General features: G+C 48.6%; 3 protein-coding genes across 6 annotated transcripts in view; 2 read left to right on the top strand and 1 right to left on the bottom strand.

Annotated features, from left to right (window-relative positions):
- The first annotated feature begins 589 nt into the window (after positions 1-589).
- On the top strand, positions 590-6,115 carry LOC108930071 (cathepsin Z). 2 transcript variants are annotated; one of them, XM_029253492.1, is made up of 6 exons: positions 590-1,035; positions 1,889-2,052; positions 2,458-2,637; positions 3,014-3,164; positions 3,278-3,443; positions 3,614-6,114. In XM_029253492.1, exons 1-6 carry the CDS (start codon positions 893-895, stop codon positions 3,725-3,727), a joined length of 918 nt encoding a protein of 305 aa, XP_029109325.1. In that variant the 5' UTR covers positions 590-892; the 3' UTR covers positions 3,728-6,114. The 2 variants fall into 2 exon arrangements, with proteins under 2 accessions (XP_029109325.1, XP_029109326.1); XM_029253493.1 differs by having other exon boundaries at positions 964-1,285; positions 3,614-6,115.
- Positions 6,116-6,120: 5 nt separating this feature from the next.
- Positions 6,121-15,229, top strand: LOC108930061 (metallophosphoesterase 1-like). 2 transcript variants are annotated; one of them, XM_018745094.2, is made up of 9 exons: positions 6,121-7,285; positions 8,503-8,611; positions 9,207-9,310; positions 9,641-9,721; positions 10,007-10,115; positions 12,419-12,496; positions 12,601-12,723; positions 13,065-13,205; positions 13,396-15,229. In XM_018745094.2, the coding sequence occupies exons 1-9, from the start codon at positions 7,053-7,055 to the stop codon at positions 13,579-13,581; spliced, it is 1,164 nt and encodes a 387-aa protein (XP_018600610.1). In that variant the 5' UTR covers positions 6,121-7,052; the 3' UTR covers positions 13,582-15,229. The 2 variants fall into 2 exon arrangements, with proteins under 2 accessions (XP_018600610.1, XP_018600611.1); XM_018745095.2 differs by lacking the exon at positions 12,419-12,496.
- Positions 15,230-16,001: 772 nt separating this feature from the next.
- Positions 16,002-21,403, bottom strand: part of gnal2 (guanine nucleotide binding protein (G protein), alpha activating activity polypeptide, olfactory type 2) — a 66,256-nt gene continuing 60,854 nt past the window's right edge. The window contains exons 11-12 of one of the 2 annotated variants that reach the window (XM_029253714.1): positions 16,798-16,865; positions 16,002-16,383 (exon numbers count right to left, since the gene is read on the bottom strand). In XM_029253714.1, the coding sequence (XP_029109547.1) occupies positions 16,237-16,383; positions 16,798-16,865 (215 nt within the window). In that variant the 3' untranslated portion in view covers positions 16,002-16,236. The remainder of the gene's footprint in view (positions 16,384-16,797; positions 16,866-21,403) is intronic. The other variant, XM_018745148.2, reaches the window with a different exon arrangement.

Genomic DNA, 21,403 nt, shown 5'->3' with positions numbered 1-21,403 from the left:
CGGGACGAAGAGACACACAGCAGTGTATTTCCACAAAGGTGAAAAGTAAAACACGGATCTGCGGGTGGAACTGGAACACGGAGGCGTGACGAGATACCGGACTGGAGCGCTGGACCTGGACTGGAGCACAAAAGTCGGGAGTAGACAGGACAGGGACTCGGGACTCGGGACTCGGGACATCAGTGAGTGACTAAGGTTCACTAGGAAATTCACAATCTTGCCTCTCTTGTTTGCTCCTGTTATATGTGACTGATGACCAAACTGCGAACAGGTGTACAGGTGTGCACTAGACTAGTGGAACTGAGTGGCGCCCCCTCTGGTCACCGGGGGTATTTATTCTCCCTGTGGGTCATGAGGGAAACTGAAACAGCGCGGATTAAATTAAAATGAAAAGTTAAAACGAGCGCTACAGCAGTACTGCACGTATTTCTGAGAATAAGGCACAAACACGACGAGTAAAATGGTCATTTATTCGTCCTCGCGACAAACACGGTATTCATTCACCGGGGAAAATGCATTATTTACACATAATTCATAAAGAAAGGGCAAAGAAGTAAAAAAAAACAAAAAAAAAAACAAGAGGTACCCGATACAGTCGTGTACTGTGTGTCGCTCGGATGCTGCGGGGGGTGTCCGGGGTGTCACGGGCCTCCCCGCAGGGGGTGCACGGGGCTCGATGTCCTTATCCTTTTATTTTGTCATCGGACAAAATAACTGCGCGGGGGGAGTGCGGTCGCCTTAACTCGGAGAGCGCGCGCGCCTGTGAGCCCTTTAAGGCGCGCGCCACAAGCCTCCAGAGCGTCACCGCCGCTCCGTGCTGACAGGTCGCTCGCTCGCGCGTGCGCCCTCCTCCTCCTCCTCGTTGTTGTTTCTCTCTCACGTGTCCGCAGCGATGGCGCGCGCAGCCCCCGTTCTCCTCTGGCTCTGTGTGTTGGACGGCGCGTGGCGCGCGCTTTCCGGAGAGCGCGCGGGGCCCCGCGGGGGCGCCGCTCCGTGTTACGAGCCCGCGCTGCTGGAGCGACCCGCGCTTGTCAAGTAGGAGACGCCGCGGTGCCTTAACTGTCATTGCGGCGGGAGCGCGCGAGAAGGAATGCGAACGTGTCTGTGACGTTTCGTGTGGCCCTTTGAATAGTGACGTCATAGGCAGGAACACAATGGGCCCTTTAGGCTGTAGTGTGTGTACCGGACTGGCGTGACTTTTTTACTCGGTTTTACACATGTGATTAATGGCAGCCGGACAAGAGTAGCTTTTTGATGGAATCAATCGGTTAAAAAACTGAAAGTTGTAAGTCGCCACCTACCCTCTGAAAGTCACTGCACACACACACACACACACACACACACACACACACACACACACACACACACACACACACACACACACACACACACACACACACACACACACACACACACACACACACACACACACACACACACACACGTCACCTGAACAGGGACAGCTGAGCTGGGGGTGCAGTGCTTAGAGCCGCTGCCCTTGCACCCAAAGGTTGTGGGTTTGATTCCCCCTGGAGCAAGGTACTAACCCTAAAATTACCCAGCTCTATAAGTTCTTAAGTAATTTTCAGGCACTCTGGAGAAAAGCAACAGCTAAATGAATGAATGTAATGATCCCCCCCTGAATCGATAAAGTGTCTGTCTGTCCATCTCTGACTTCCTGCAAAAAAGCGACTTTCGGGATTGGTAACTACACCCCTGTTATGTCAGAAACTCATATGAATTATGATTACTGCACAGCTGTTATGTTGCATGAGGAAAAACTGCTTCAACAAGCATTTTGTGGTAAAACTAAGGGACACGAGGGCTTCGCGCACTTTCCGGCTGCCCTGTAGACGGTTCTGTTGTGTCCGTTTCCGTTTGTCCGCAGGACGTACCCCAGGCCGCACGAATATGTGAACGTCTCCGATCTTCCCTCCGCGTGGGACTGGAGGAACGTCGAGGGCAGGAGCTACGTGAGCCCCACGCGCAACCAGCACATACCGCAGTACTGCGGCTCCTGCTGGGCCATGGGGGCCACGAGCGCCCTGGCAGGTCGGACGGTCATTACACTTTACGCTTTGGCCCAAACACACAGTCAGAAGGTCCCATTTCCAGGTCACGTCAGCGAGTCTGGGGTTATCCACCATTCCGGTGTCACTCTTTCCACACGTCCGTTTCCCAAAGCTTGTCCTAACTGCTGGGTACGAGAGGACGCAGGTCACCTCTTGCAGAGCTAAGCGCTCGAGAAGCGTCTCGCTGTTAACGGAGAGGATGAGCCAGCGCTTCCTTCGGCTCTTTGTCGCACGCCGTGGAGGGCGGGGCTCCGAAGGGCGGCGTTTCGGAGAAGATCATCGCATCCTCCTGCCCTCCGGGGCTCAGTGCCGCTGCTCCTCTGCCTCATGGCCTCGAACTGTTGGCATGAGATTTTGCCTTTGATTCACTCTTCCTTTTTCAAAGATCGCATCAACATAAAGAGGAGGGGGGCGTGGCCATCTGCATATCTGTCCGTCCAAAACGTGATCGACTGCGGGAAGGCGGGGTCCTGTTTCGGGGGCGACCACCTGCTCGTCTACGCCTACGCGCACAAAGCAGGGATTCCAGATGAAAGCTGCAACAACTACCAGGCCAGAAACCAAGGTTGTTCCCGTTCTTTTTCAAAGCTCAGCCTTGTTTTCCAACGTGACGCAAATAAATGAGTGAATAAATAATTAAACGTCTCTCTGAGCTGCGTCACGATCTTAATCGGCGTCTGGTGTAAAAATTTCGAGAAGCACGCCCGAGCTCTGCTATTTAGAGTCTGTAAGCGGCGAGGGAGGTTGAGCAGGTGTACACGTGAGAGTCGCGTGAAGATCGACATTAGCGGCAGCGCGAAGCTTTCGAGCAGAACCGTAAAGCGCAGGTGCAGCACGAGAGACGACCGAGGCCGTTGACCGAATGAGATGTTCCGTGCTCTTCTGGAGCAGCTACTGTCGCCGGTGCGTCTGTGACCCCTTCGTGCTCCGTGTCCCCGCAGCTTGCGACCCCTTCAACCAGTGCGGCACCTGCTCCTTCTTTGGCTCCTGTAGCGCCGTGAAGAACTACACGCTTTGGAAAGTGGGCGATTATGGGCAAGTGTCTGGGCGCGACAGGATGAAAGCAGAGATTTATGTTAACGGACCCATAAGGTGAGTGCTGGGGTGGGCGGGGATGGCGGGGATGGCGGGGCACGATTGGCCACTTCCAGACTTCGATGGCTGCGGTGCGTGTCGTCCGTGTGTGCTCGCTGTCGTCCTCGTAGCTGCGGCATCATGGCGACGGCCGGCCTGGAGGCCTACGGCGGAGGGGTGTTTGCGGAGTTCCACCCGCTGTCGCTCATGAACCACGTGGTGTCGGTGGCGGGATGGGGCGTCGGCGAAGACGGCGCCGAGTATTGGGTCGTTCGAAACTCCTGGGGACAGCCGTGGGTCAGTCCTCGTTCGTAGTGCCGAGGCGACCGAGCCGGCCGAGACTTGCTTTCGTTCGCTTCAGTGAGGAGCCTGAGCCTGAGAAGAACTTGGGAGAAAAGCGTGCGGCCCATTCGAGACCTGAACTCTGGCCGTTTCTTGTTTTTCCTGTTTTTCGAACGTTTTTTCAGGGTGAAGACGGCTGGCTGAGAATCGTCACCAGTGCCTACAAGGAGGGGAAGGGAAACTGGTACAACTTGGCCATAGAGAGGAGCTGTGCCTACGGAGACCCCGTCGTGCCCTAGGACTCGTCCCACCTGCTGAGTGCCCATTATGACCTCTATGCTTTGTTATATAAATGTAATGTAAATATCTGGAGGCCACATAAGAATACATCACATACAAAAGCGACGTTTTTTGCAGTACATTTTACATTGATATTTCCAATATTTTTACTGCATTTCTCCTTTGCGGGGAAGTATTGCGATGTGGAAAAAACAAGTAGAAAAAGTGTAGAAATGAAGACGAAAGCTGTAAGTTACGGGTGTACCTGTACACATCTTTATGAGCTGGAAATCTATAGGGAGACGTGTTCATCTCGTCGCTTTGGGCCGGAGCCCCAGCGGAGCTGCGGCCACAAGGGCCCCTTTGAGCGGACGTTGAGCCGAAAGAGTCGCTTCGCTGTGGCCGTTTCTGACAGACACACACACACACACACACACACACACACACACACACACACACACGCGTCCTGGCTCCCGCTGGAAGCTCATGTGCTGTAAAGTAACATTCCAGGAGCAAAGGAATGTTTTTGCTCGACTTCTTCCTTTCAAGTATCGTTGGTGCATTTTTTGCACAGCAACATGTATTTTCACTACTTGTGCTTCATGGTAAAGTGTGTAGGAGGGAAGTGAACTCGTACTCTTGAAACACTTGTATGGTATTTATGCGGCACGGTGTTTTGTAGAGGATTCTAAGAGCTCTTTAATACAATTTACAGCGGCAAGAACACAGGATTTATTGTAATGATGTGTCGGAATAAGTCAAAGTCCCGCTCTACCAGTTGTACAGATTTCATCTTTAGACTCGCTTGTTGGCTGCATTCTGTAGGCGTGTGTCATGCGCTTCCTGTTAAAGGTCCGCATTCGTGGCATAACTGAATTCTGTCGGTATTTCGTGCTGCGAAGATGCCCTTAAAATGATTCTCGCTGGGACTTTAGGCCACACCGCACCCATGATGCTCCTGTTCAGCCCTGACAGCAGCCTCGTGTCAGATGACTTGTGCTCCAGCTGTCACTGTCAGAGATTATCCTCATGTTTAACTGGATTTTTGCCCCATAGATTATGCACGAATAGCAATCCATGATTTAGCTCTCATAAGGAATTTTAATAATCATCTTGGCTATGCAGGTCTGGACCATGAAGCGTAAGATATAAATTTGCCATTTAGTTAATCCTCGAAATCAAATATTTGTGTTATTTGTGTTATTTTCCCTTTTAGTCCGGCCTTATGGTGAGTGACTTGAAATAATCGTTTAAAACAATATTTAAAATCACATGCTAAAAATAGTAGAAATTTCATACACCACAATATATTCTGTATAATATCAGTTTCTGCAGGCATAACGCGTCCGGTCCGTTTACTGCTTTGTAGAGTTTATGTAACAAGACGAGCTCTCCTGGAATGAAGTGTACAGATTGGGTTTTCCACAATATTGATTGTGTCCGCATGAGCATTTCATTAAGCGGCTACAGTTGGTTTTCTGCAGACTGATGGAGTCATAAACGATTTGAGTTGTGCAGCTGCGGAGGGAGCCAGACCCAGAAGATCCACATTAGTCTTGATATGTCATTATGCTTCACTCCTTCCCTCCAGGGAAATGCCGTGATAATATGTGTTGAGTTGATGAAATTGAGATGAAAGGTTTGGTAAAGCAGCATAATAGTATCAATTCTTTTTTTTTCTTTTTTTTTTTTTGGAGGGAAGAGTAAGGTTTGCATGAAAGTTCCTGCTGGACATAAACACGCTGGAGTTTGTATAACTAACTCTCTTTCTTAGACTCTCACTGTCCATGTAACTGTGTCAAACCTGATGTTGCATTTCTATAGGAGAACAGAGGATCTGTAGCTCTGCTGCCCTCAACCTCTGTTTCCAAGAAATAAAGCCCTAATACACACATTAATACTTAGAGCCATTTTTGGGAAACCGCTTTTTGTAGCGGAGGAGCAGCGTGGCCGTAGGTTCGAATCGGGCTCAGTCTGCGTGGATCATCTTTGTATGTTCTCCGCATGTCTGCCTGGGTTTTGCCAAGGTGCTCTGGTTTCCTCCCACAGTCCAAAGACATACAGCTCGCGATGAACTGGTGACGCTAAATTGCCCGGTCGGTGTGTGTGTGTGTGTGTGTGTGTGTGTGTGTGTGTGTGTGTGTGTGTGTGTGTGTCGGGGGCGGCTACCCTGCTGCGATGGACCCAGTGGTTCCGGGATCGACTGAATAATTTTCATAATTCCATATCGCAGAAATGAGGAACATCCAATAGTTTTTTGTCCCCACATGCTCTTAAGAAGCGTCACACATGAAGTGAATCGGGTGAATGACTCGAAAGGACACCCTACTGAGCGAGGGCGCGTGACACTGCGGGCAGCGAACCAAAGGGCCTGCGCCGGGGGGGGGGTGGGCTTCTTCCCACCGAATTCTCTCAGTCAAAGCATGTAGTTTACTCCGTTCAAAAGCATGTAAAACGTGCTCGTGTTCAGCGTGACTTGTGACGTTTTCATCACAACACGATCGATGGAGCGGAAAAAATTTAAATTCTCCTTCGGCTCCTAATTAAATTATTAGCATCCGTGGCGGCGACAATGACTTCAAGGTCGCAGGTTCGAGGGCGTCACTGGACGGACCTGCTGCGCAAGCATTCCCTTCCGTACGGATGCCGGGCTCAAGGTATGTGGGGGTATGTGGCCGAACCGGTTCCCGCCCGGGTCACATCTTTCCTGCACAGTGACGCGCAGCGCGCTCCCGGTTCAAGGACATCAGCGCTTGAGCGTCGCTCTTTATTGCGGGGGTCGCTCACTTGAGGGGTTTCAGCTCTCATCCTTCGCGCCTCTCCGTTTTTTTCAGCCGTCAACACGAAACTGTGTGCGCGCGCGCGCAGGGCATTGCGCACAACACCATGTAAAAAAAAAAAAAAAAAAAAAAAAAAAAGGCGGCCGCACTTGGCGGACGCGCATCGCGAGGGTCCGAGGACGAGCCCGCGGTCTCAGTACCACCGCCGGGAGCGCGCGCGTCGCGCCGCGGAGCATCTCCGGGAAACGGGGCACCGCGCATCGCCCGCGCATCGCCCGCGCATCGCCCGCGCATCGCCCGCGCCGCATCTTTGAAGCATCTCGTCGCAGCGCGTTTTCAGCGGCTCCGTGTCCTGCTGTCCGTCTCCTGTTGGTCCCCGTCGTCGGCGCGTCCTCGCTCTCTGCTGGTGCTCTGGGCACAGTGGACGCGCACTGCGGACACGGGAACGCGCTGGGAGACCCCATCGCTACTGGCGACGTGCAGCAGGAGGACAAGTCAAGGAAGGATAAAATCAGAGCGATGAACAAATAAATCAACCGAGCACCCCAGACCCGCGAAGGCAGACATGGGCAGACCGGGGAGCAGAAGATGGGGCTCCGTCCTCTTTCTGGTCTCCTCCGCGTGCAGCGCGTTCATTTTCTGTGAATATTTCATCTATTTCCCCGTGATCCTCCGGTGCTCGTGGCCCCACGCAGAGTGGGCGGAAGCCGAGGAGAGCGAGGTCCTGCGGGTTTTCATCCTGTCGGACACACATCTCCTGGGAGTCATCCGAGGACACTGGTTTGACAAGCTGAGAAGGTCAGTCCCTGTCCTTCCTCCACCGTCGTGCGTATTTCGGGGTTGTTCGTATCCCGGGGATCGACCGCGTCTCTCGTGGCTCGCGCTCAGCGCGCCGAGTTCAGTCCCTGAAACGGTGTATCTGGCACGTGTCTCAACCCCCTGCACCCCACGGGGCATCAGCACCTCAGTCTGGTTGCCTGGCAGCATCATTTCATTTTGAGCGCATCCTGGAGGCTCCGGCACTTACAGCTCGACTCCAGAGCGCATGATGATTCTTGGGTTATTCTCAGATGTGACAGCAGAGATTTTAAGGCAAGCGGCTGCGGCTCAGAAGGGTTACAGATGAAGACATGAAATCGTGGGACTGGAGGACACTGTTAATGCTGTTCTTTCAGGAAACCTTTAAATGCTGTTAAAATGCTGCTGAAATGTGTTTGTCACAGCTGATTTACTGCAGCAGGACCTGTGAGTCATTTCGTTCATGGGTGTAAATTTAAATTATTCTCAAGATCCATGTTAGTACAGAAGGTTTTCATGTAGGAATTTACAGTGCAATTCAACTCGTCATCTCTTACAGCATCAAATCATGTGCAACCAACACTTAAACAGCAGCCACATTATATTTAAAAAAAAATCTTGAGAATGCGTGCGAAGAGTGTGTTTAAGGTCAGGCGAGCGCCGGGCCAAGTTGTCTGTTTCGGAAATAAGCGTTTGCTTCTCAGCAGCGTCCCCAGTTTAGAACCAGCTGGACCGGGACCCCACCCCACCAATGACCATCCGGAGACAGGACACAAACTGACTAAATGCAGAATGAATTTGGTCGAGTTTTGGGTTCCCGGCTTTGTGCCGATAAAGAGACGCAAGACGGGGCCTTTCCGTCTACAGGGAGTCTCCGCTCTTCACGCCCTTAACCGAATCCCATAACGCGTCTGGAGTCACTGGTGACGCGTGGTACGAGAGCACAGTAAATTAAGGGTATTTGTTGAACTGCACTTAAGGAAAATTCATTCTCAGGACGCTGGAACATTAAAGCACAGATTTGCTCCTGGTGTCAGTCTGTGGCATCAAAAGCATGTTGCTGAGTTGTGCAGACATGTCCTCATTAAGAAATTGGGTTGGGTTCTAATTGAATCGCTTTAAGAACACGGCACACAGGTGGCGGACTGTCCTCGTCGATGAGGGCGACAGAATGTGCGTGACCGTGACGCGAGGACTGACATGTTGCTGCTCCACAGGGAGTGGCAGATGGAAAGAGCCTTCCAGACGGCCCTCTGGCACCTGCGTCCTCAAGTGGTCTTCATCTTGGGGGACGTCTTCGACGAGGGCAAGTGGAGCTCCCCAGAGGTGTGCCGTGCGTCCGAGCGCGACTCTTCTAGTCTGCAGGCTAGCGCTTGAGGGCACAGACCCAGTGGGTGAAGCTGAACGTTCAGCTCCTGCTGCTGTATCTGTGAGCACAGCTTGAGCTCTACTGTGTCAGCTGCGTAACTCAGTAAGGCTCCGTGTCGTTTTCGGATGAAGCGACCGCAGCCGAAACGACACGAGGTCTCGGCAAACCGAGCTGCCGGCGATCCGTCCAACCGTACGCTGGTATGGAGAGGAAACACGGCGCACCACTGCTGCATCTATACATCCTTCCAGGGGGGGTCGGGGAGTGTTGCCCCTTGTTTCCGATTTTTGGGCTATCGGGGGGGGGGGGGCAACGGACTCTCGTACTTTTCGTCTAGAGTCACATCTCCAGCTTCAAATGGGACTCCTTCGAAACCTTGGCGGTGTAAGCAGTGGTGCCCGTGTAGCCCAACGGTTCAGATCCTCATTTGGACACAGAGGGATCTCTGTCTGGACGCCGTGAAACACTTGTGAGGACATAACACAGTAAAATCAGGAGTGCGAGCCACCCCCCGGATTGAAAGAAAAAGTCCCTGTCTCGCTTCTGCTTTAGGACTGGGAGGACGATGTCCGCCGTTTCCAGCACATGTTTCGCCACCCGAACAACACAGAGCTGATTGTTCTCGTCGGAAACCACGATGTCGGCTTCCATCACGAGTGAGTACGAAAGGGGCAACGAGGAGACAGATTCCAAGTGCCTGGACAGAGGGGCCTCAGCTGCGGTTCGCATTTGTCCACTTTCAGTCCTCCCAATAAGACTGCGAGAGACGTAACAAAAGTGAAATGCGCAGCACCTCACCGAGCCTCTTAATGAACTGTTTTTTGCGTAGTTGTGGGCTGTCAGTTCCCAGCTGGGTCTCAAAGTGCGCATGAGACTCTCAGCGTTGTGCGAGTAAATGGGGGGAATTTCCGGATTGTTCCGATTTTATCCCCCGGTGATAATTGACACCGTTATGCTGACAACTGTACCTCAAACCCACCCTGCAGGATGAGCTCATTTAAACTGCAACGCTTCGAGAAGGTCTTCGGCGTCAACTCTGCCAGGATTTTCACCAAGAAGGGCATCAAGTGAGTGAGTGAGTGAGTGTGTGCGTGGGAGGGGGCGCTAGGTAAACGGGTTTCTCGGTCGGGATCTGCACGGCAGCGCCGCATAGACCTGGCAGCTTGGAAAAAAAAATGTCCGTTCAGCACGTTACATATTAACGACACAGTTACTCTAGTGCCCAACGTCCGCCAAGTGAATTTTGCCTGAAATAAATGACGAAGTTCTGATGTTCTGCAGCGCCGTGGCGTTCCTCTGGGCAATCTGCGCAGCTGCAGCTCTGAAGTGTGCTTCTGCGTCCTTCTCCTCAGCTTCCTGCTGGTGAACAGCGTGGCCATGCAGGGCGACGGCTGCCCCATCTGCCACGCTGTGGAGAACAAGCTGCTCCGCCTCTCCAGGGAGCTCAGCTGCTCCATGCAGGTACAGTAGGCTTTTGATGAGCAGGTGGTGCAGGGAGGGACTCTGGGGGTCCGGGGGGGGGGGGGGGCAGCCTTTTCACACTCAGATACCGGAAGAGTGCAGCAGGTAACAGAGCGGTTTTGGCCTTGGAATCGTCCCAGTTTTATATCATAGTGAAAGGCAGACAATGTGAATTGCTGTACTGAAGTATACAGCTGCAAACAGGGGTAAAACCGGGGTAAAACAGGGGCAGCCCGAGTCTTTCCTAAGCAGGATTTTAGTTTTTAATCATTACGTAGGGCCGGCTCTTGGGGAAGAATCAGCTGAGTACGTAAACAATAATTATGATAAAGGTGCAGTAACTGGGCAGCTAAGGTTTGGTAAGTAAAGGGTATAACGTACATGTTAGCAATATAACAAGAAGGGTACTATGGAAGGGGGGACGTGGTGGCGCAGCGGGTTTGAGGCCCGCTTGGGGTGCCTTGCGATGGACTGGCGTCCTGCCCTGGGTGTATCCCCTTCCCCTCCAGCCATGCGCCCTGTGTTGCCGGGTTGGGCTCCGGTTCACCGCGACCCCACTTGGGACAAGCGGTTTCAGACAGTGTGCGTGTGGTACTATGGAAGTCATAGTACAAGAGGTTCATGGAAATGGATGGATGGGTAATAATAATTGTAACTATGTGAATATGAACAAAAAATGACTCAGCAGCCCACTTGAAAGCTGCTACATTACAGCATCCGCACATGAACAGTTTAACACTTTTTTTTTTTTTTTTTTTTTTTTACAATGTATAAACATATAAAATGCTATAAAAGCATTTTTGGAACATGGTACACGCTGTCAAATCGCTGTTGAGAATTACTGTCATTTATACTAGAAATACTACAGTTGACGTGGCTGCGCGGGCGGTCTGTGGCCCTAAACACTTGTTATTGTTGTAAATGTTTCCATGGGAACAGGAGTCACTTTCGATGGTAACGGTGACACCGCAGCTTCGTTTCGGTCACCTGAGAAAGAGGTTCTGCTGCTCCTTGCTGCACGGAGCAGATTAACTGCACCTCAGGGTGACATTTCTCCCACTTCCACTGCATACGGACAAGTGCCAGAGAGAAGTCAGGCAAAGTGGATGTTTAAACCATTAACTACTATTTACACCACTGTGCTGTAATCGGTGATGTGAAACCATTAGGTCACGAAATAAACGTCAGTAACGAGCGGGGGAAAAAAACCACTGGAATAAACTGGAAACTCGGATTCCAAACGTCACGAAAACGGAGAAAACGGCAGTCAGTCCTCGACTTACGTCGTGATTCGTTGCGTCCGATTCGTCGTGAGTCGCAAATCCCTCACGCGCATTACATAAACCTTAAAGATATCCGAGCAAACAATCAACATGCTTGAATGCTACACTGTGTAACTGGACTTATATTTAATAGTATGACTTATATTTTCACTATTTTACATATTATGCATGTTAATATTAGAAATATAGAATAATAGCAAATAGATTTAAAAAACTATTATTTCCATGTTCATTTCTAAATATAATTCGTTTCTCTTTTCGGCACCACTGAAAAATCACTTTTCCTCTTAACCAGCCATTGTAACAAAGTAACTTATTTTCCACAGAATCCCAACGGAAACTTTGTCAATAAAATGCACTTATGGACAGAGAGGACAGAGAGACGGTGTCTCGCGGCGAGCGAACGCGGGACTTGAACACGGTCAGTGAGGTGAACCGTCGTAAAGCGCGCATGTGGGAAGCGGAGGACCTGCTGCGCTCCATAGAAGGCCGAGCAGATCTCGAGAAGGTCGCTGTTCGCGAAGGTCTTTTTCAGGTTTCCTCGTCCTGCAGGTTTCACACGGTTTCACATCCACCGTCTTTTTTTCCCCCCATTGTTAGAAACTCGCGCTTCACCATGAACGGGTGCTTCAAAGAAGTGATTCCAGAAGTGTTTCACTCTTTAGCCGAGGTAGACAGGTGTGTATTTTTTAAAAAGGTCTCCATCCATCCATCCATCCATCCTTGCACCACTGACCACTCGACTTGCTGGATTTGAAATCCTGCTGTCCGGTCCACTGGGCGCAAATAGCTGGAAGAACTTTGGAATGATACCATCCCCCTGTCCCCCCCAAGTCCTTTTACTTTGCAGGGGGTAAAACAATCGAGAGGATTCTGCCTGTAAATTGTGTTGGTTGAGGAGAAAAAAGTACATGAGGAAAAATATGAACCCAGACTGTACTGCTCTCATCGCCCTCGCTGTTTCTGCTTTCGAAAAGCAAACTTCGAGAGCCTCATCCTACCTGTGTTCTCAACGCGCAGAGTTTGGAGCCGAACGGCGAACAGCAGCAGTGCCGTGGCACGCGCCGCTTCCCCCCCTCACCTCCCGTCCTCTTACAGGTGAGCGAGTGGAGGAGCGCGGGAAACGCACCTGGCTCCTTGTCGCATCACTGACACCAGCTCTTGTGTCTTTCGCTATGCTGTACAATTTGCCCCCCCCCCAGCACTACCCTCTGTACAGAGGCAGCGACGCCAACTGCACAGGTCAGGATGCTGCTCTCCCCCAAGAGCGCCACCTGCTGTTCCAAGAGCGATATGACGTGCTGTCCAAGGCAGCATCAAGGAAGGTGAGAAGAACTTGGAGCCGTTACTGACTGGAAAACGCAAACAAGCCGATGTAGTAAATATTCCAGCAGCTGCCGTTTGTGCTCCTATGCAATTATGTTTGACATACATGGGCTTTCCTCCCTCCTTGCGAACATTTAGTGTAATACCGTGTCAAGGCCCGTCTCCTTGCAATGCGAGGGTCTCCTGAGCCCGAATCCCAGTCCCGCCGTAGCCCTTTCGATCAGTGTGCTTACCCTGAATTGGCACAGTAAGCATCCTCTGCCTCATCAATGCTTGTATTGTTCCAAGAGCTCCATGTCCAGTCAAATGGAAGACGACAATAAATGTCTCTCTTCCATAGCTTCTGCAGTGGTTTCAGCCCCGTCTCATTCTCAGCGGCCACACCCACAACGGCTGTGAGGTGCTCCACGAAGAAAAGCACCCTGAAATCAGCGTTCCGTCATTCAGCTGGAGGAACCGCAATAATCCCAGTTTCATCCTGGTAACTGCATTTCTCCACAGATGTAACTTGATTTTTTATTATCGGTCCCGAATTGTAACGGACACTGACAATGTTTCCGTTTTGAATCGATCAGCTATATCTTAAAGAAAAGTGGCATTATTATTACTTACTATTCAGCACAGTTTATGTTCCTCCCGAATGCTGACAACTGTGCTCCTCTGTCCCGCAGGGCATCTTCTCTTCCAGCCACTTTGCCCTCTCCAAGTGCTTCCTCCCACAGGAGAGCACAGTCATAGCCATATATGCCACAGCTGGCGTGACTGCAGCGCTCCTGCCATTAGTGCACTGGTTCTGTTTCAAGGGCAGCAGCCTAATGGGCCTCATGGGCCTGATGGGCAAACACAAGTCCTTGTGACCTGCAACCCCAGCCCTGTCCACCTCGCCTTGCCAAAGAGAAGCAGACCCCACATTGCTCATCTTGTACATTTGTTGGGTCCTGTGGATCTCTGCCCCTGTGGTACTTGTGCTACGAAACTGAAACAAGTGCAAACCATGCAATGTCCCCCTTAACAGGAAGGGGGGGGGGGGGCACGTTTTATGCAAGTCTTCAGTTGTGCAAATTTTTTGCTGTGGTCCAGTTCATGCGTTTTAAAGTTAGGCTTGAAATGGCCTTTTCTTACATTTATGCTACTGCAGCTCACAAAGTCCAATTCGGGGTTGTGCAAGGAGACTAGAAAGTTTTTGATAAAACCAATTCATACAGGTGATCCACAATGTTGCTTAAGTAATGTAGGCTTAAATGGGTTTCTCTTATTGCAATTGTAATTTAAACATTTTGTACAAAATGTACAGGTTATCGCTGACACAAATGAGATCTGCACAAAGACAAGATACACCTATGTGACCAAAGGACATATCTTATTGCTAAAACAAGTTCAGCTTTTTTTCTCTTTTCTTAAAACCACACCGCATCACAACTTGTTCTGAGAAATGTAATTTGCATAAATGATTAAAGTTTGAGAAATATTCACACTTTATCAATTCTATATTTAAAATAAAACAAAGTCTTCTAATGTGCCTCTTTATTAAAAGAAAATAAAAATGTCATTTCGTAATTCTCTCAGGCCAAACACAAGGATTTACACCTCTTTTTTCTCTCTTACTATATACTTGCACAATAAAAGCTGCAGTTGGTACAAGGAATGAAGATCCTATCTAGGGTGTGCACACATCCACAATGCCTGTGCAGTTGTGAAGGTCTCTGAATGACCAAAGGTTCAACCTCTCACACTTCTTCAGTCTACGCTTCATTCTAAACATGCTTACGCATATGTGTGCATCTATATGGATTTACTCTGCACACATACATAAGTATGTATACAGCTAACTACACACACATATATAAACATGTGCAACTGTACATATATATTTATATAGATCTATAAATTTACATGTACATTTGTGAAAAGCACAAACGTGCACTCTCGCACATTCAGTTTTGCTGCGAGTGCACGCGTGTTTATGTACACATGCTCGCACACGCAGGCACAAGCACACGCATGTAAATATAGACGTACTTCATATCGAAAAAAGTTGGTTCCTATTAAAACAACTCCAGGTTGCAATTTGGACACTTCAATGGATTCCAATGTTTTAAAGCTGAGAATCAAAAAAATAAAACAAAGAAAAAATGAAGGCTTGTCGCTGCAACATCTGGTCATCACTGTAGGAAAGTGGTTAATTTGCATAATGTATACAGGATTCTTTTTAGCCCCTAACCTCCCCCCCATTTTATACTAAAGAGCATTTCCTTTTTTTATAAACCAGAAAAAACTAAATTCTACAGAGAAAGTCCCTACCCGCAGTCTTTCCTGCTGATAGAGTTGACATCAAGCTGTACAGCGCAGTCAAAAACATACTTACATCTGAGCTCATTTTACAGGTACAGCCATAATCAAGGCACAAAGATCTTCTACAAGTAGATTTTTTCTTCAGTAAAGTTGTACAAAATAATATTACATTTTACAGCCTGTACAAGATAAATCAACCTTGCACAGTCTGTACAAGATAATAAAACAAAAAAAATATATTATATTATATATATACATATATATACTGTATATGTATATATACATATATATACACATATATATATGTATATATATATATATAGAGAGAGAGGACTATTGTCCAAGAAGATCTAAGCTAAAAGGATCATCTGTGGACAGCTCAAAGTGAGTGTGGTTGTTTTTCTTCCTAGAATCGATAGGCAGAAAGCAGCGGCTGCTCTAAGGCCTGAGGTGCACAGAGAATCAGTCCCCCCCCCACCCCACCCTCCCCTCCCCTCCCCTCCCCACCCAGTCCCACCTGACCCAACGCTCAACTCCTGTGCCTCGAGACGGCCTGAAAGAGGAGGTCAGGAACTTCTCAGTCGACCTGCAACTCGGAACACTAAAAACCGTGACAGAGTAATAAATATCATGGTGCTACATCGTGTGTATAACTTCCTTGACGGTATTAAGTAACCTGATGCAAAGTGCATTATATTTTTCTTTTCCTTTTGCCCCCCACCCCATCCCCATCAAGTACTCTTCAGCGTTGAAAATTGAAGAAGCAGATAGCCCACGCAGGGGTAACTGTAGGTCACAGAGTGGTGCCCAAACAGGTGTAGGCACGTGACAACCCGACCACGCACAGGGTTCCAACGGGTGCTCCACACACACACACACACACACACACACACACACCCTGGACCACCGACAGAACCAGCTTGTCCGGGCGCGATGACATCACAGCCCCCACACCCCCCCCCCCCCCAAAGTTTATTTTAAAAAAAAAAAATAACCACACACACAAAAGAGGAGGTAGCCAAAGGCTTAGTGGAATGACACAAAAAGGCATTATGAGCAAAGAAAGAGACGCACACAAACACAGACACACAAAACAAAAAGAGCATGACAGGAGGAGGATTCGACACGTCAGTAGTACTCAATGTCCCCCCATGTGGGCGTTTTTCTTTTCGGGGGAGGAGGATGTTTACATAAAATATGGTCTGTCCCCGCCCCCCTCATCACAAGAGCTCATACTGGCGCAGGTGCATTCTCTGGATGATGTCGCGGCAGTCGTTGAACACACGGCGGATGTTCTCCGTGTCCACAGCACAGGTGAAATGCGGGTAGCAGTAATGTCGGCCATCACCGCTGGCTGTGCTGATCCTCTGCATCATGTGTAAGAGAGAGGATGGGAGGAACACAGGACGTGACAGTGGGAGCCATTAGACAAAACACCACACAGAGTATAAGGTCTAATGCAAGGAGGCACACAATGCTCATTTAGCAGTTACTAGTAGGAAGTCATCTTTGTGGCATTGTCGCAGGATAGCAGCTTTGATTGCTTAAATATGAACAAATAAAAATTTTGTATTATCACAGTTACTTGCTTAGATGATGTTTTTATCCAAAACAGCTTATAAAGGATAATTACTTTGGGTCAGCTGAGTCATTTTTACTGGAATGCACCTTAATGCAATGTTCTACTGGAGCAGTGAAGAGTAGGACTCAAACCAGAAACCATCTGGATTAAGTCCATGAACCAAACTGCTATGGCAGCTTCTGCTCACAAGCAGACTTACCAGGAACTCGTCTCGGATGAAAAACTTGGCTCTTGTCACTCTTGGGTCTTCACCAGGATCAGGAGTTGCTGTGACAGGATGTGGGAAAAGATGGACAGCGAATGAACCACGAAAAGTGAAACAAAAAAAAAAAAAAAAAAAAAAACTTTTGTGTGCATTTTGTATGGGTAAAGTTGAACGAGGATGATATGGTCAAGGAACCACAATCATGACATGTGTTTTGAATCAGAGGCTGAAGGTCTCTAAATTTGTAATGGGTAATGAATTTACAGGAAATAAAATATGGCCAGTATGATGGTGAATACTAACAGATTAGTATTTTTTATATTATTTGTAAATTTGACTAAAGATAAATAATGTACCGCCATACACTTTGACCTGACACAAAAAGGACAGCATGCGTTTAGGGGGAAAAAGTTGTACGTGACAGATGAGATCAGTTAGACATTTAGGAATAGGAACTCAGCTTTCATTGAATACAACTTTTATTTTGTTGATTAGATGCTGCTTGTATCCAGTGACTTACAGTTTTACCTATTTATACAGCTGGGTATACAGTTATCAGCCAAAATTTTAAAACCATCAACAGGTAAAGTGAATAATATTGATTATCTTGTTACAATGGCACCTGTCAAGCGGTGGGATATATTAGGCAGCAAGTGAACAGTCAGTTCTTGAATTTCATGTGTTGGAAGCAGGAAAAATGGGCACGCGTATGAGTGACTTTGACAAGGGTCAAATTGTGATGGCTAGACGACTGGGTCAGAGCATCTCCAAAATGGCAGGTCTTGTGGGGTGTTCCTGGTATGCACTGGTTAATACCTACCAAAAGTGGTCCAAGGAAGGACAAGCAGTGAACCAGCGACAGGATCATGGGCACCCAAGGCTCACTGATGCGTGTGGGGAGCGAAGGCTAGCCCGTCTGCTCCAATCCCACAGAAGAGCTACTGTAGTACAAACTGCTGAAAACCTTAATGCTGGCCATGATAAAAAGAACACACAGTGCATTGCAGCTTGCGATGTGAGAGTGAGATGTCAGAGTGCCCATGCTGACTCCTGTTCACTGTCAAATGTGAGCATCAGAACTGGACCATCTAGCAATGGAAGAAGGTGGCCTGGTCTGATGAATTGCATTTTTGCATGACGGCAGTGGAAGAGAAGAGGTAAACGAGCCTCTTGTTAAACTAAGGCAGTGCTACAACTGTCCTCCACTCACAGTATAGTATACTCCTCGCTAATGTCCAGTCACTGGACAAGAAGCTGGACGAACTGAGGGCAAAGATTGCCTTCCAACGGGACATTAAAAACTGCAGTGTGCTGGCTTTTACCGAGATCTGGCTTGACTCCACAATCCTATCAGGAGGATTCTCGATCCACTGCCAGGACAGAACGGGGGACTTGGGTAAGAACAAAGGCGGCAGGTGTGCTTCATGGTCAATAACTCCTGGTGCACAGATGTGGAAATTATTTCAGCATCATGTTCTCCGCATTTTGAACACCTTATATGAAAATGTCGCCCTTTCTGTCTCACAGTGGTGTATATTCTGCCTCAGGCAAACACCACAAGGGTACAAGAGGAGCGACACGGACACCTCAGCAGACATGACAATACACATCCTGAGGGGGCATTCATCATAGCAGGAGACTTCAGTAGCACAAACTTAAAAAAACAATGCCTCAACTGCATCAGCATATAAACTGCCCTACACGTAAAGCAACCACACTGGATAATGTTTACACTCCCTTCCGCAATGGTTACAAAGCCCTCCTCCGTCTTCCCTTTGGCAAATCAGATCGCACCTCTATTCTGCTCTGCCCGGCATACAAACAGAAACTGAAACGGGAGGGGCCAGCACTCAGATCTATTCAGTGGTGCTCTTCTGAATCGGATCTTACGCTAAGAGACTTAATACCACCAACTGGCAGATCTTCCGTGAAGCAGCTGGGAATAACATTGACCTATATGCAGAATGTGTTGAAGACATTGTCCCAAGGATTACTAGAAGCACATTTTCCAATCAAAAACAGTGGCTTAATGGCTAGGACAACTGCCTTCAACTCTGGTGATAGACAAGTGCAAAAAATCCAGGTATGACCTCAGGGAAGCCATCAAAGTAGCCAAGCATAAATACAGAACTAAGACAGAATTGTATTATCAAGGCTGCAACACCTAGAATATGTGGAGAGGAATGCGCACCATTATGGACTACAAAGCGCAACCCAGCTGCATCACACAACAATTTGCCTCTTTTCCTGATGAGATCAACGCTTTCTATGCTTCGTTTGAGATCAATAATTCAGACCCACCCATGAGGCTCCCAATAATTCCAGGAGAACACACACTGGTCGTATCTAGAATGGATTTGTGCAAGGTCTTTACTAAGATCAATTCACACAAGGCATTGGGTCATGATAATATCACTGGCCGTGTATTGAAGACCTGTGCAAAACAGCCTGCAGGTGTCTTCTCTGACATATTCAACCTTTCTCTCGCCTAGTCTACAGTTCCTTCCTGCTTTAAAAACACCACCATTTTTCCTCTCCCAAAGAAACCCAGAGCTAGCTGCTTCAATGACTACCGCCCTGTGGCACTCATATCAGTTATTGTGAAGTGCTTTGAGCGGTTAGTCAAAGCTCACATCACCGCTTCACTGTCCAACGCCCTGGACCCACTGCAATTTACATATCGCCAGAACAGGTGTACAGTGCTATTGCCACTGCTCTCCATACTGCCCTCTCACACCTGGACAAGAAAGGGTTGTATGAGAATTTTCTCTGTAGATTACAGCTCAGCGTTCAACACCATTGTGCCCTCAAAGCTTGTCATCAAGCTCCAGGACCTAGGACTGAACATCTCTTTCTGCAATTGAATCCTGGACTTCCTGACAGGACGTCTGCAGGTGGTGAGGGTGGGCAACAACACATCTTCTAAACTGACTCGGAACACCGGAGCCCCACAAGGTGGTGTCCTTAGCCCTCTCCTTTACTCCTTATTCACCCATGACTGTGTCACCAGGCATAAGTCAAACACTACCATCAAGCTCGCAGATGACACAATGGTCATTGGCCTGATCACAAATGGTAATGAGACTGCATACAGAGAAGAGTTGAATGCCCTGGCAGGTTGGTGACAGGACACTAACCGCTCTCTGAACATCAGTAAGACCAAGGAGATGATTATGGATTTTAGGAGAGATGAGGGAGGAGACCACACACCTGTTCATATCAACGGGGCAGCAGTGGAGAGAGTGAGCAGTTTTAAGTACCTGGGGGGTCAACATCACCGAGGACTTATCCTGGGCCCACCACACCAACACCGTGGTCAAAACAGCACGGAAGCACCTGTTTTTTCTCCGTAGGCTGAAGAAGTTTGGCATGCCATCCCATATCCAGGCCAATTTCTACAGGTGCACAACTGAGAGCATTCTCACTGGTTGCATCACTGCCTGGTGTGGGAGCTGCTCAGCCCAGAATCGTGAAGAACTGTAGAGGGTGGTGAAGTCGGCACAGCTCATCACTAGCTATGAGTTTCCAAACATTCAGGACATTTACACAGCCAGATAGATGCCTTAGGAAGGCCAGGGCTATCCTCAAGGACCCCAGTCATCCTGGTCATACACTATTTTCTCTCCTGCCGTCTGGTAAACGTTACTAATGTATCAATTCAAACCAAGCAGACTGTGGGATAGCTTCTACCTCTGGGCTGTTAGACTCCTGAAAAGTCAAGCAACATCCAAATTCAACAACACATCTGGTTTTTATTGGTTTTACTTAATAGTTATTAGTGTTACGGTGGAGGGGTGCCGTGGCGCATCAGGTTTGGCCAGAGCCTGCTCTCTGGTGGGTCTGGGGTTCGAATCCCGCTTAGGGTGCCTTGAGATGGAACGGCATCCTGTCCTGGGTGTGTCCCCTCCAGCCCTGTGTTGCCGGGTAAGGCTCCAGCTTGCCACGACCTCGCTCGGGACCAGCAGTTTCAGACTGCGTGTGTGAGTGAGATTAGTGTTACCCAATTCCTATTGTGTTGTATTTTGCAAATGTTTTTAAATGTATGTTGTTACTTTTTATGCCCCCCACATGACCCTGCAGAAAAAGACATTTAATTGCCAACAACCACTGCTGTACACTGTATTGCTGTGCATTTGATGAATAAACCTTTGATTGATTAATTGATTGATTGATTGACTCGGCATCCAAATTCCCCCAAATTTCAACCCGATCGAACATCTGTGGGATGCGCTGGAAAAACAAGTCCAAACCATGGAGGCCCCACCTCACAACTTACAGGACTTAAAGGATCTGCTGCTAACGTCTTGGTGCCAGATACCACAGAACACCCTCCGAGGTCTTGTGGAGTTCATGCCTTGACGGGGCAGAGCTGTTTTGGCAGCACGAGGGGGGCCTACACAATATTAGGCAGGTGGTTTTAATGTTTTGGCTGATCGGTGTATAACTGGAGCAATTTAAGTAAACGATATATTCAAGTACTTAAAGTTGTAAGACCATTGATACCCAGGAAGTAGGCCTAAACCAGCAGCATGCAATTTACAAATGTGGGTTTACCACTGTTACCTGCTGCTCTTTGTATGGAAAAAGGGTTCATGTAGTG

Source organism: Scleropages formosus, chromosome 7, assembly GCF_900964775.1.
Source record: "Scleropages formosus chromosome 7, fSclFor1.1, whole genome shotgun sequence".
In the NCBI taxonomy this organism is placed as follows: Eukaryota; Metazoa; Chordata; class Actinopteri; order Osteoglossiformes; family Osteoglossidae; genus Scleropages; species Scleropages formosus.
Note: the sequence above shows the minus strand (reverse complement) of the source record. Positions and strands in the feature narration are given on the sequence as shown.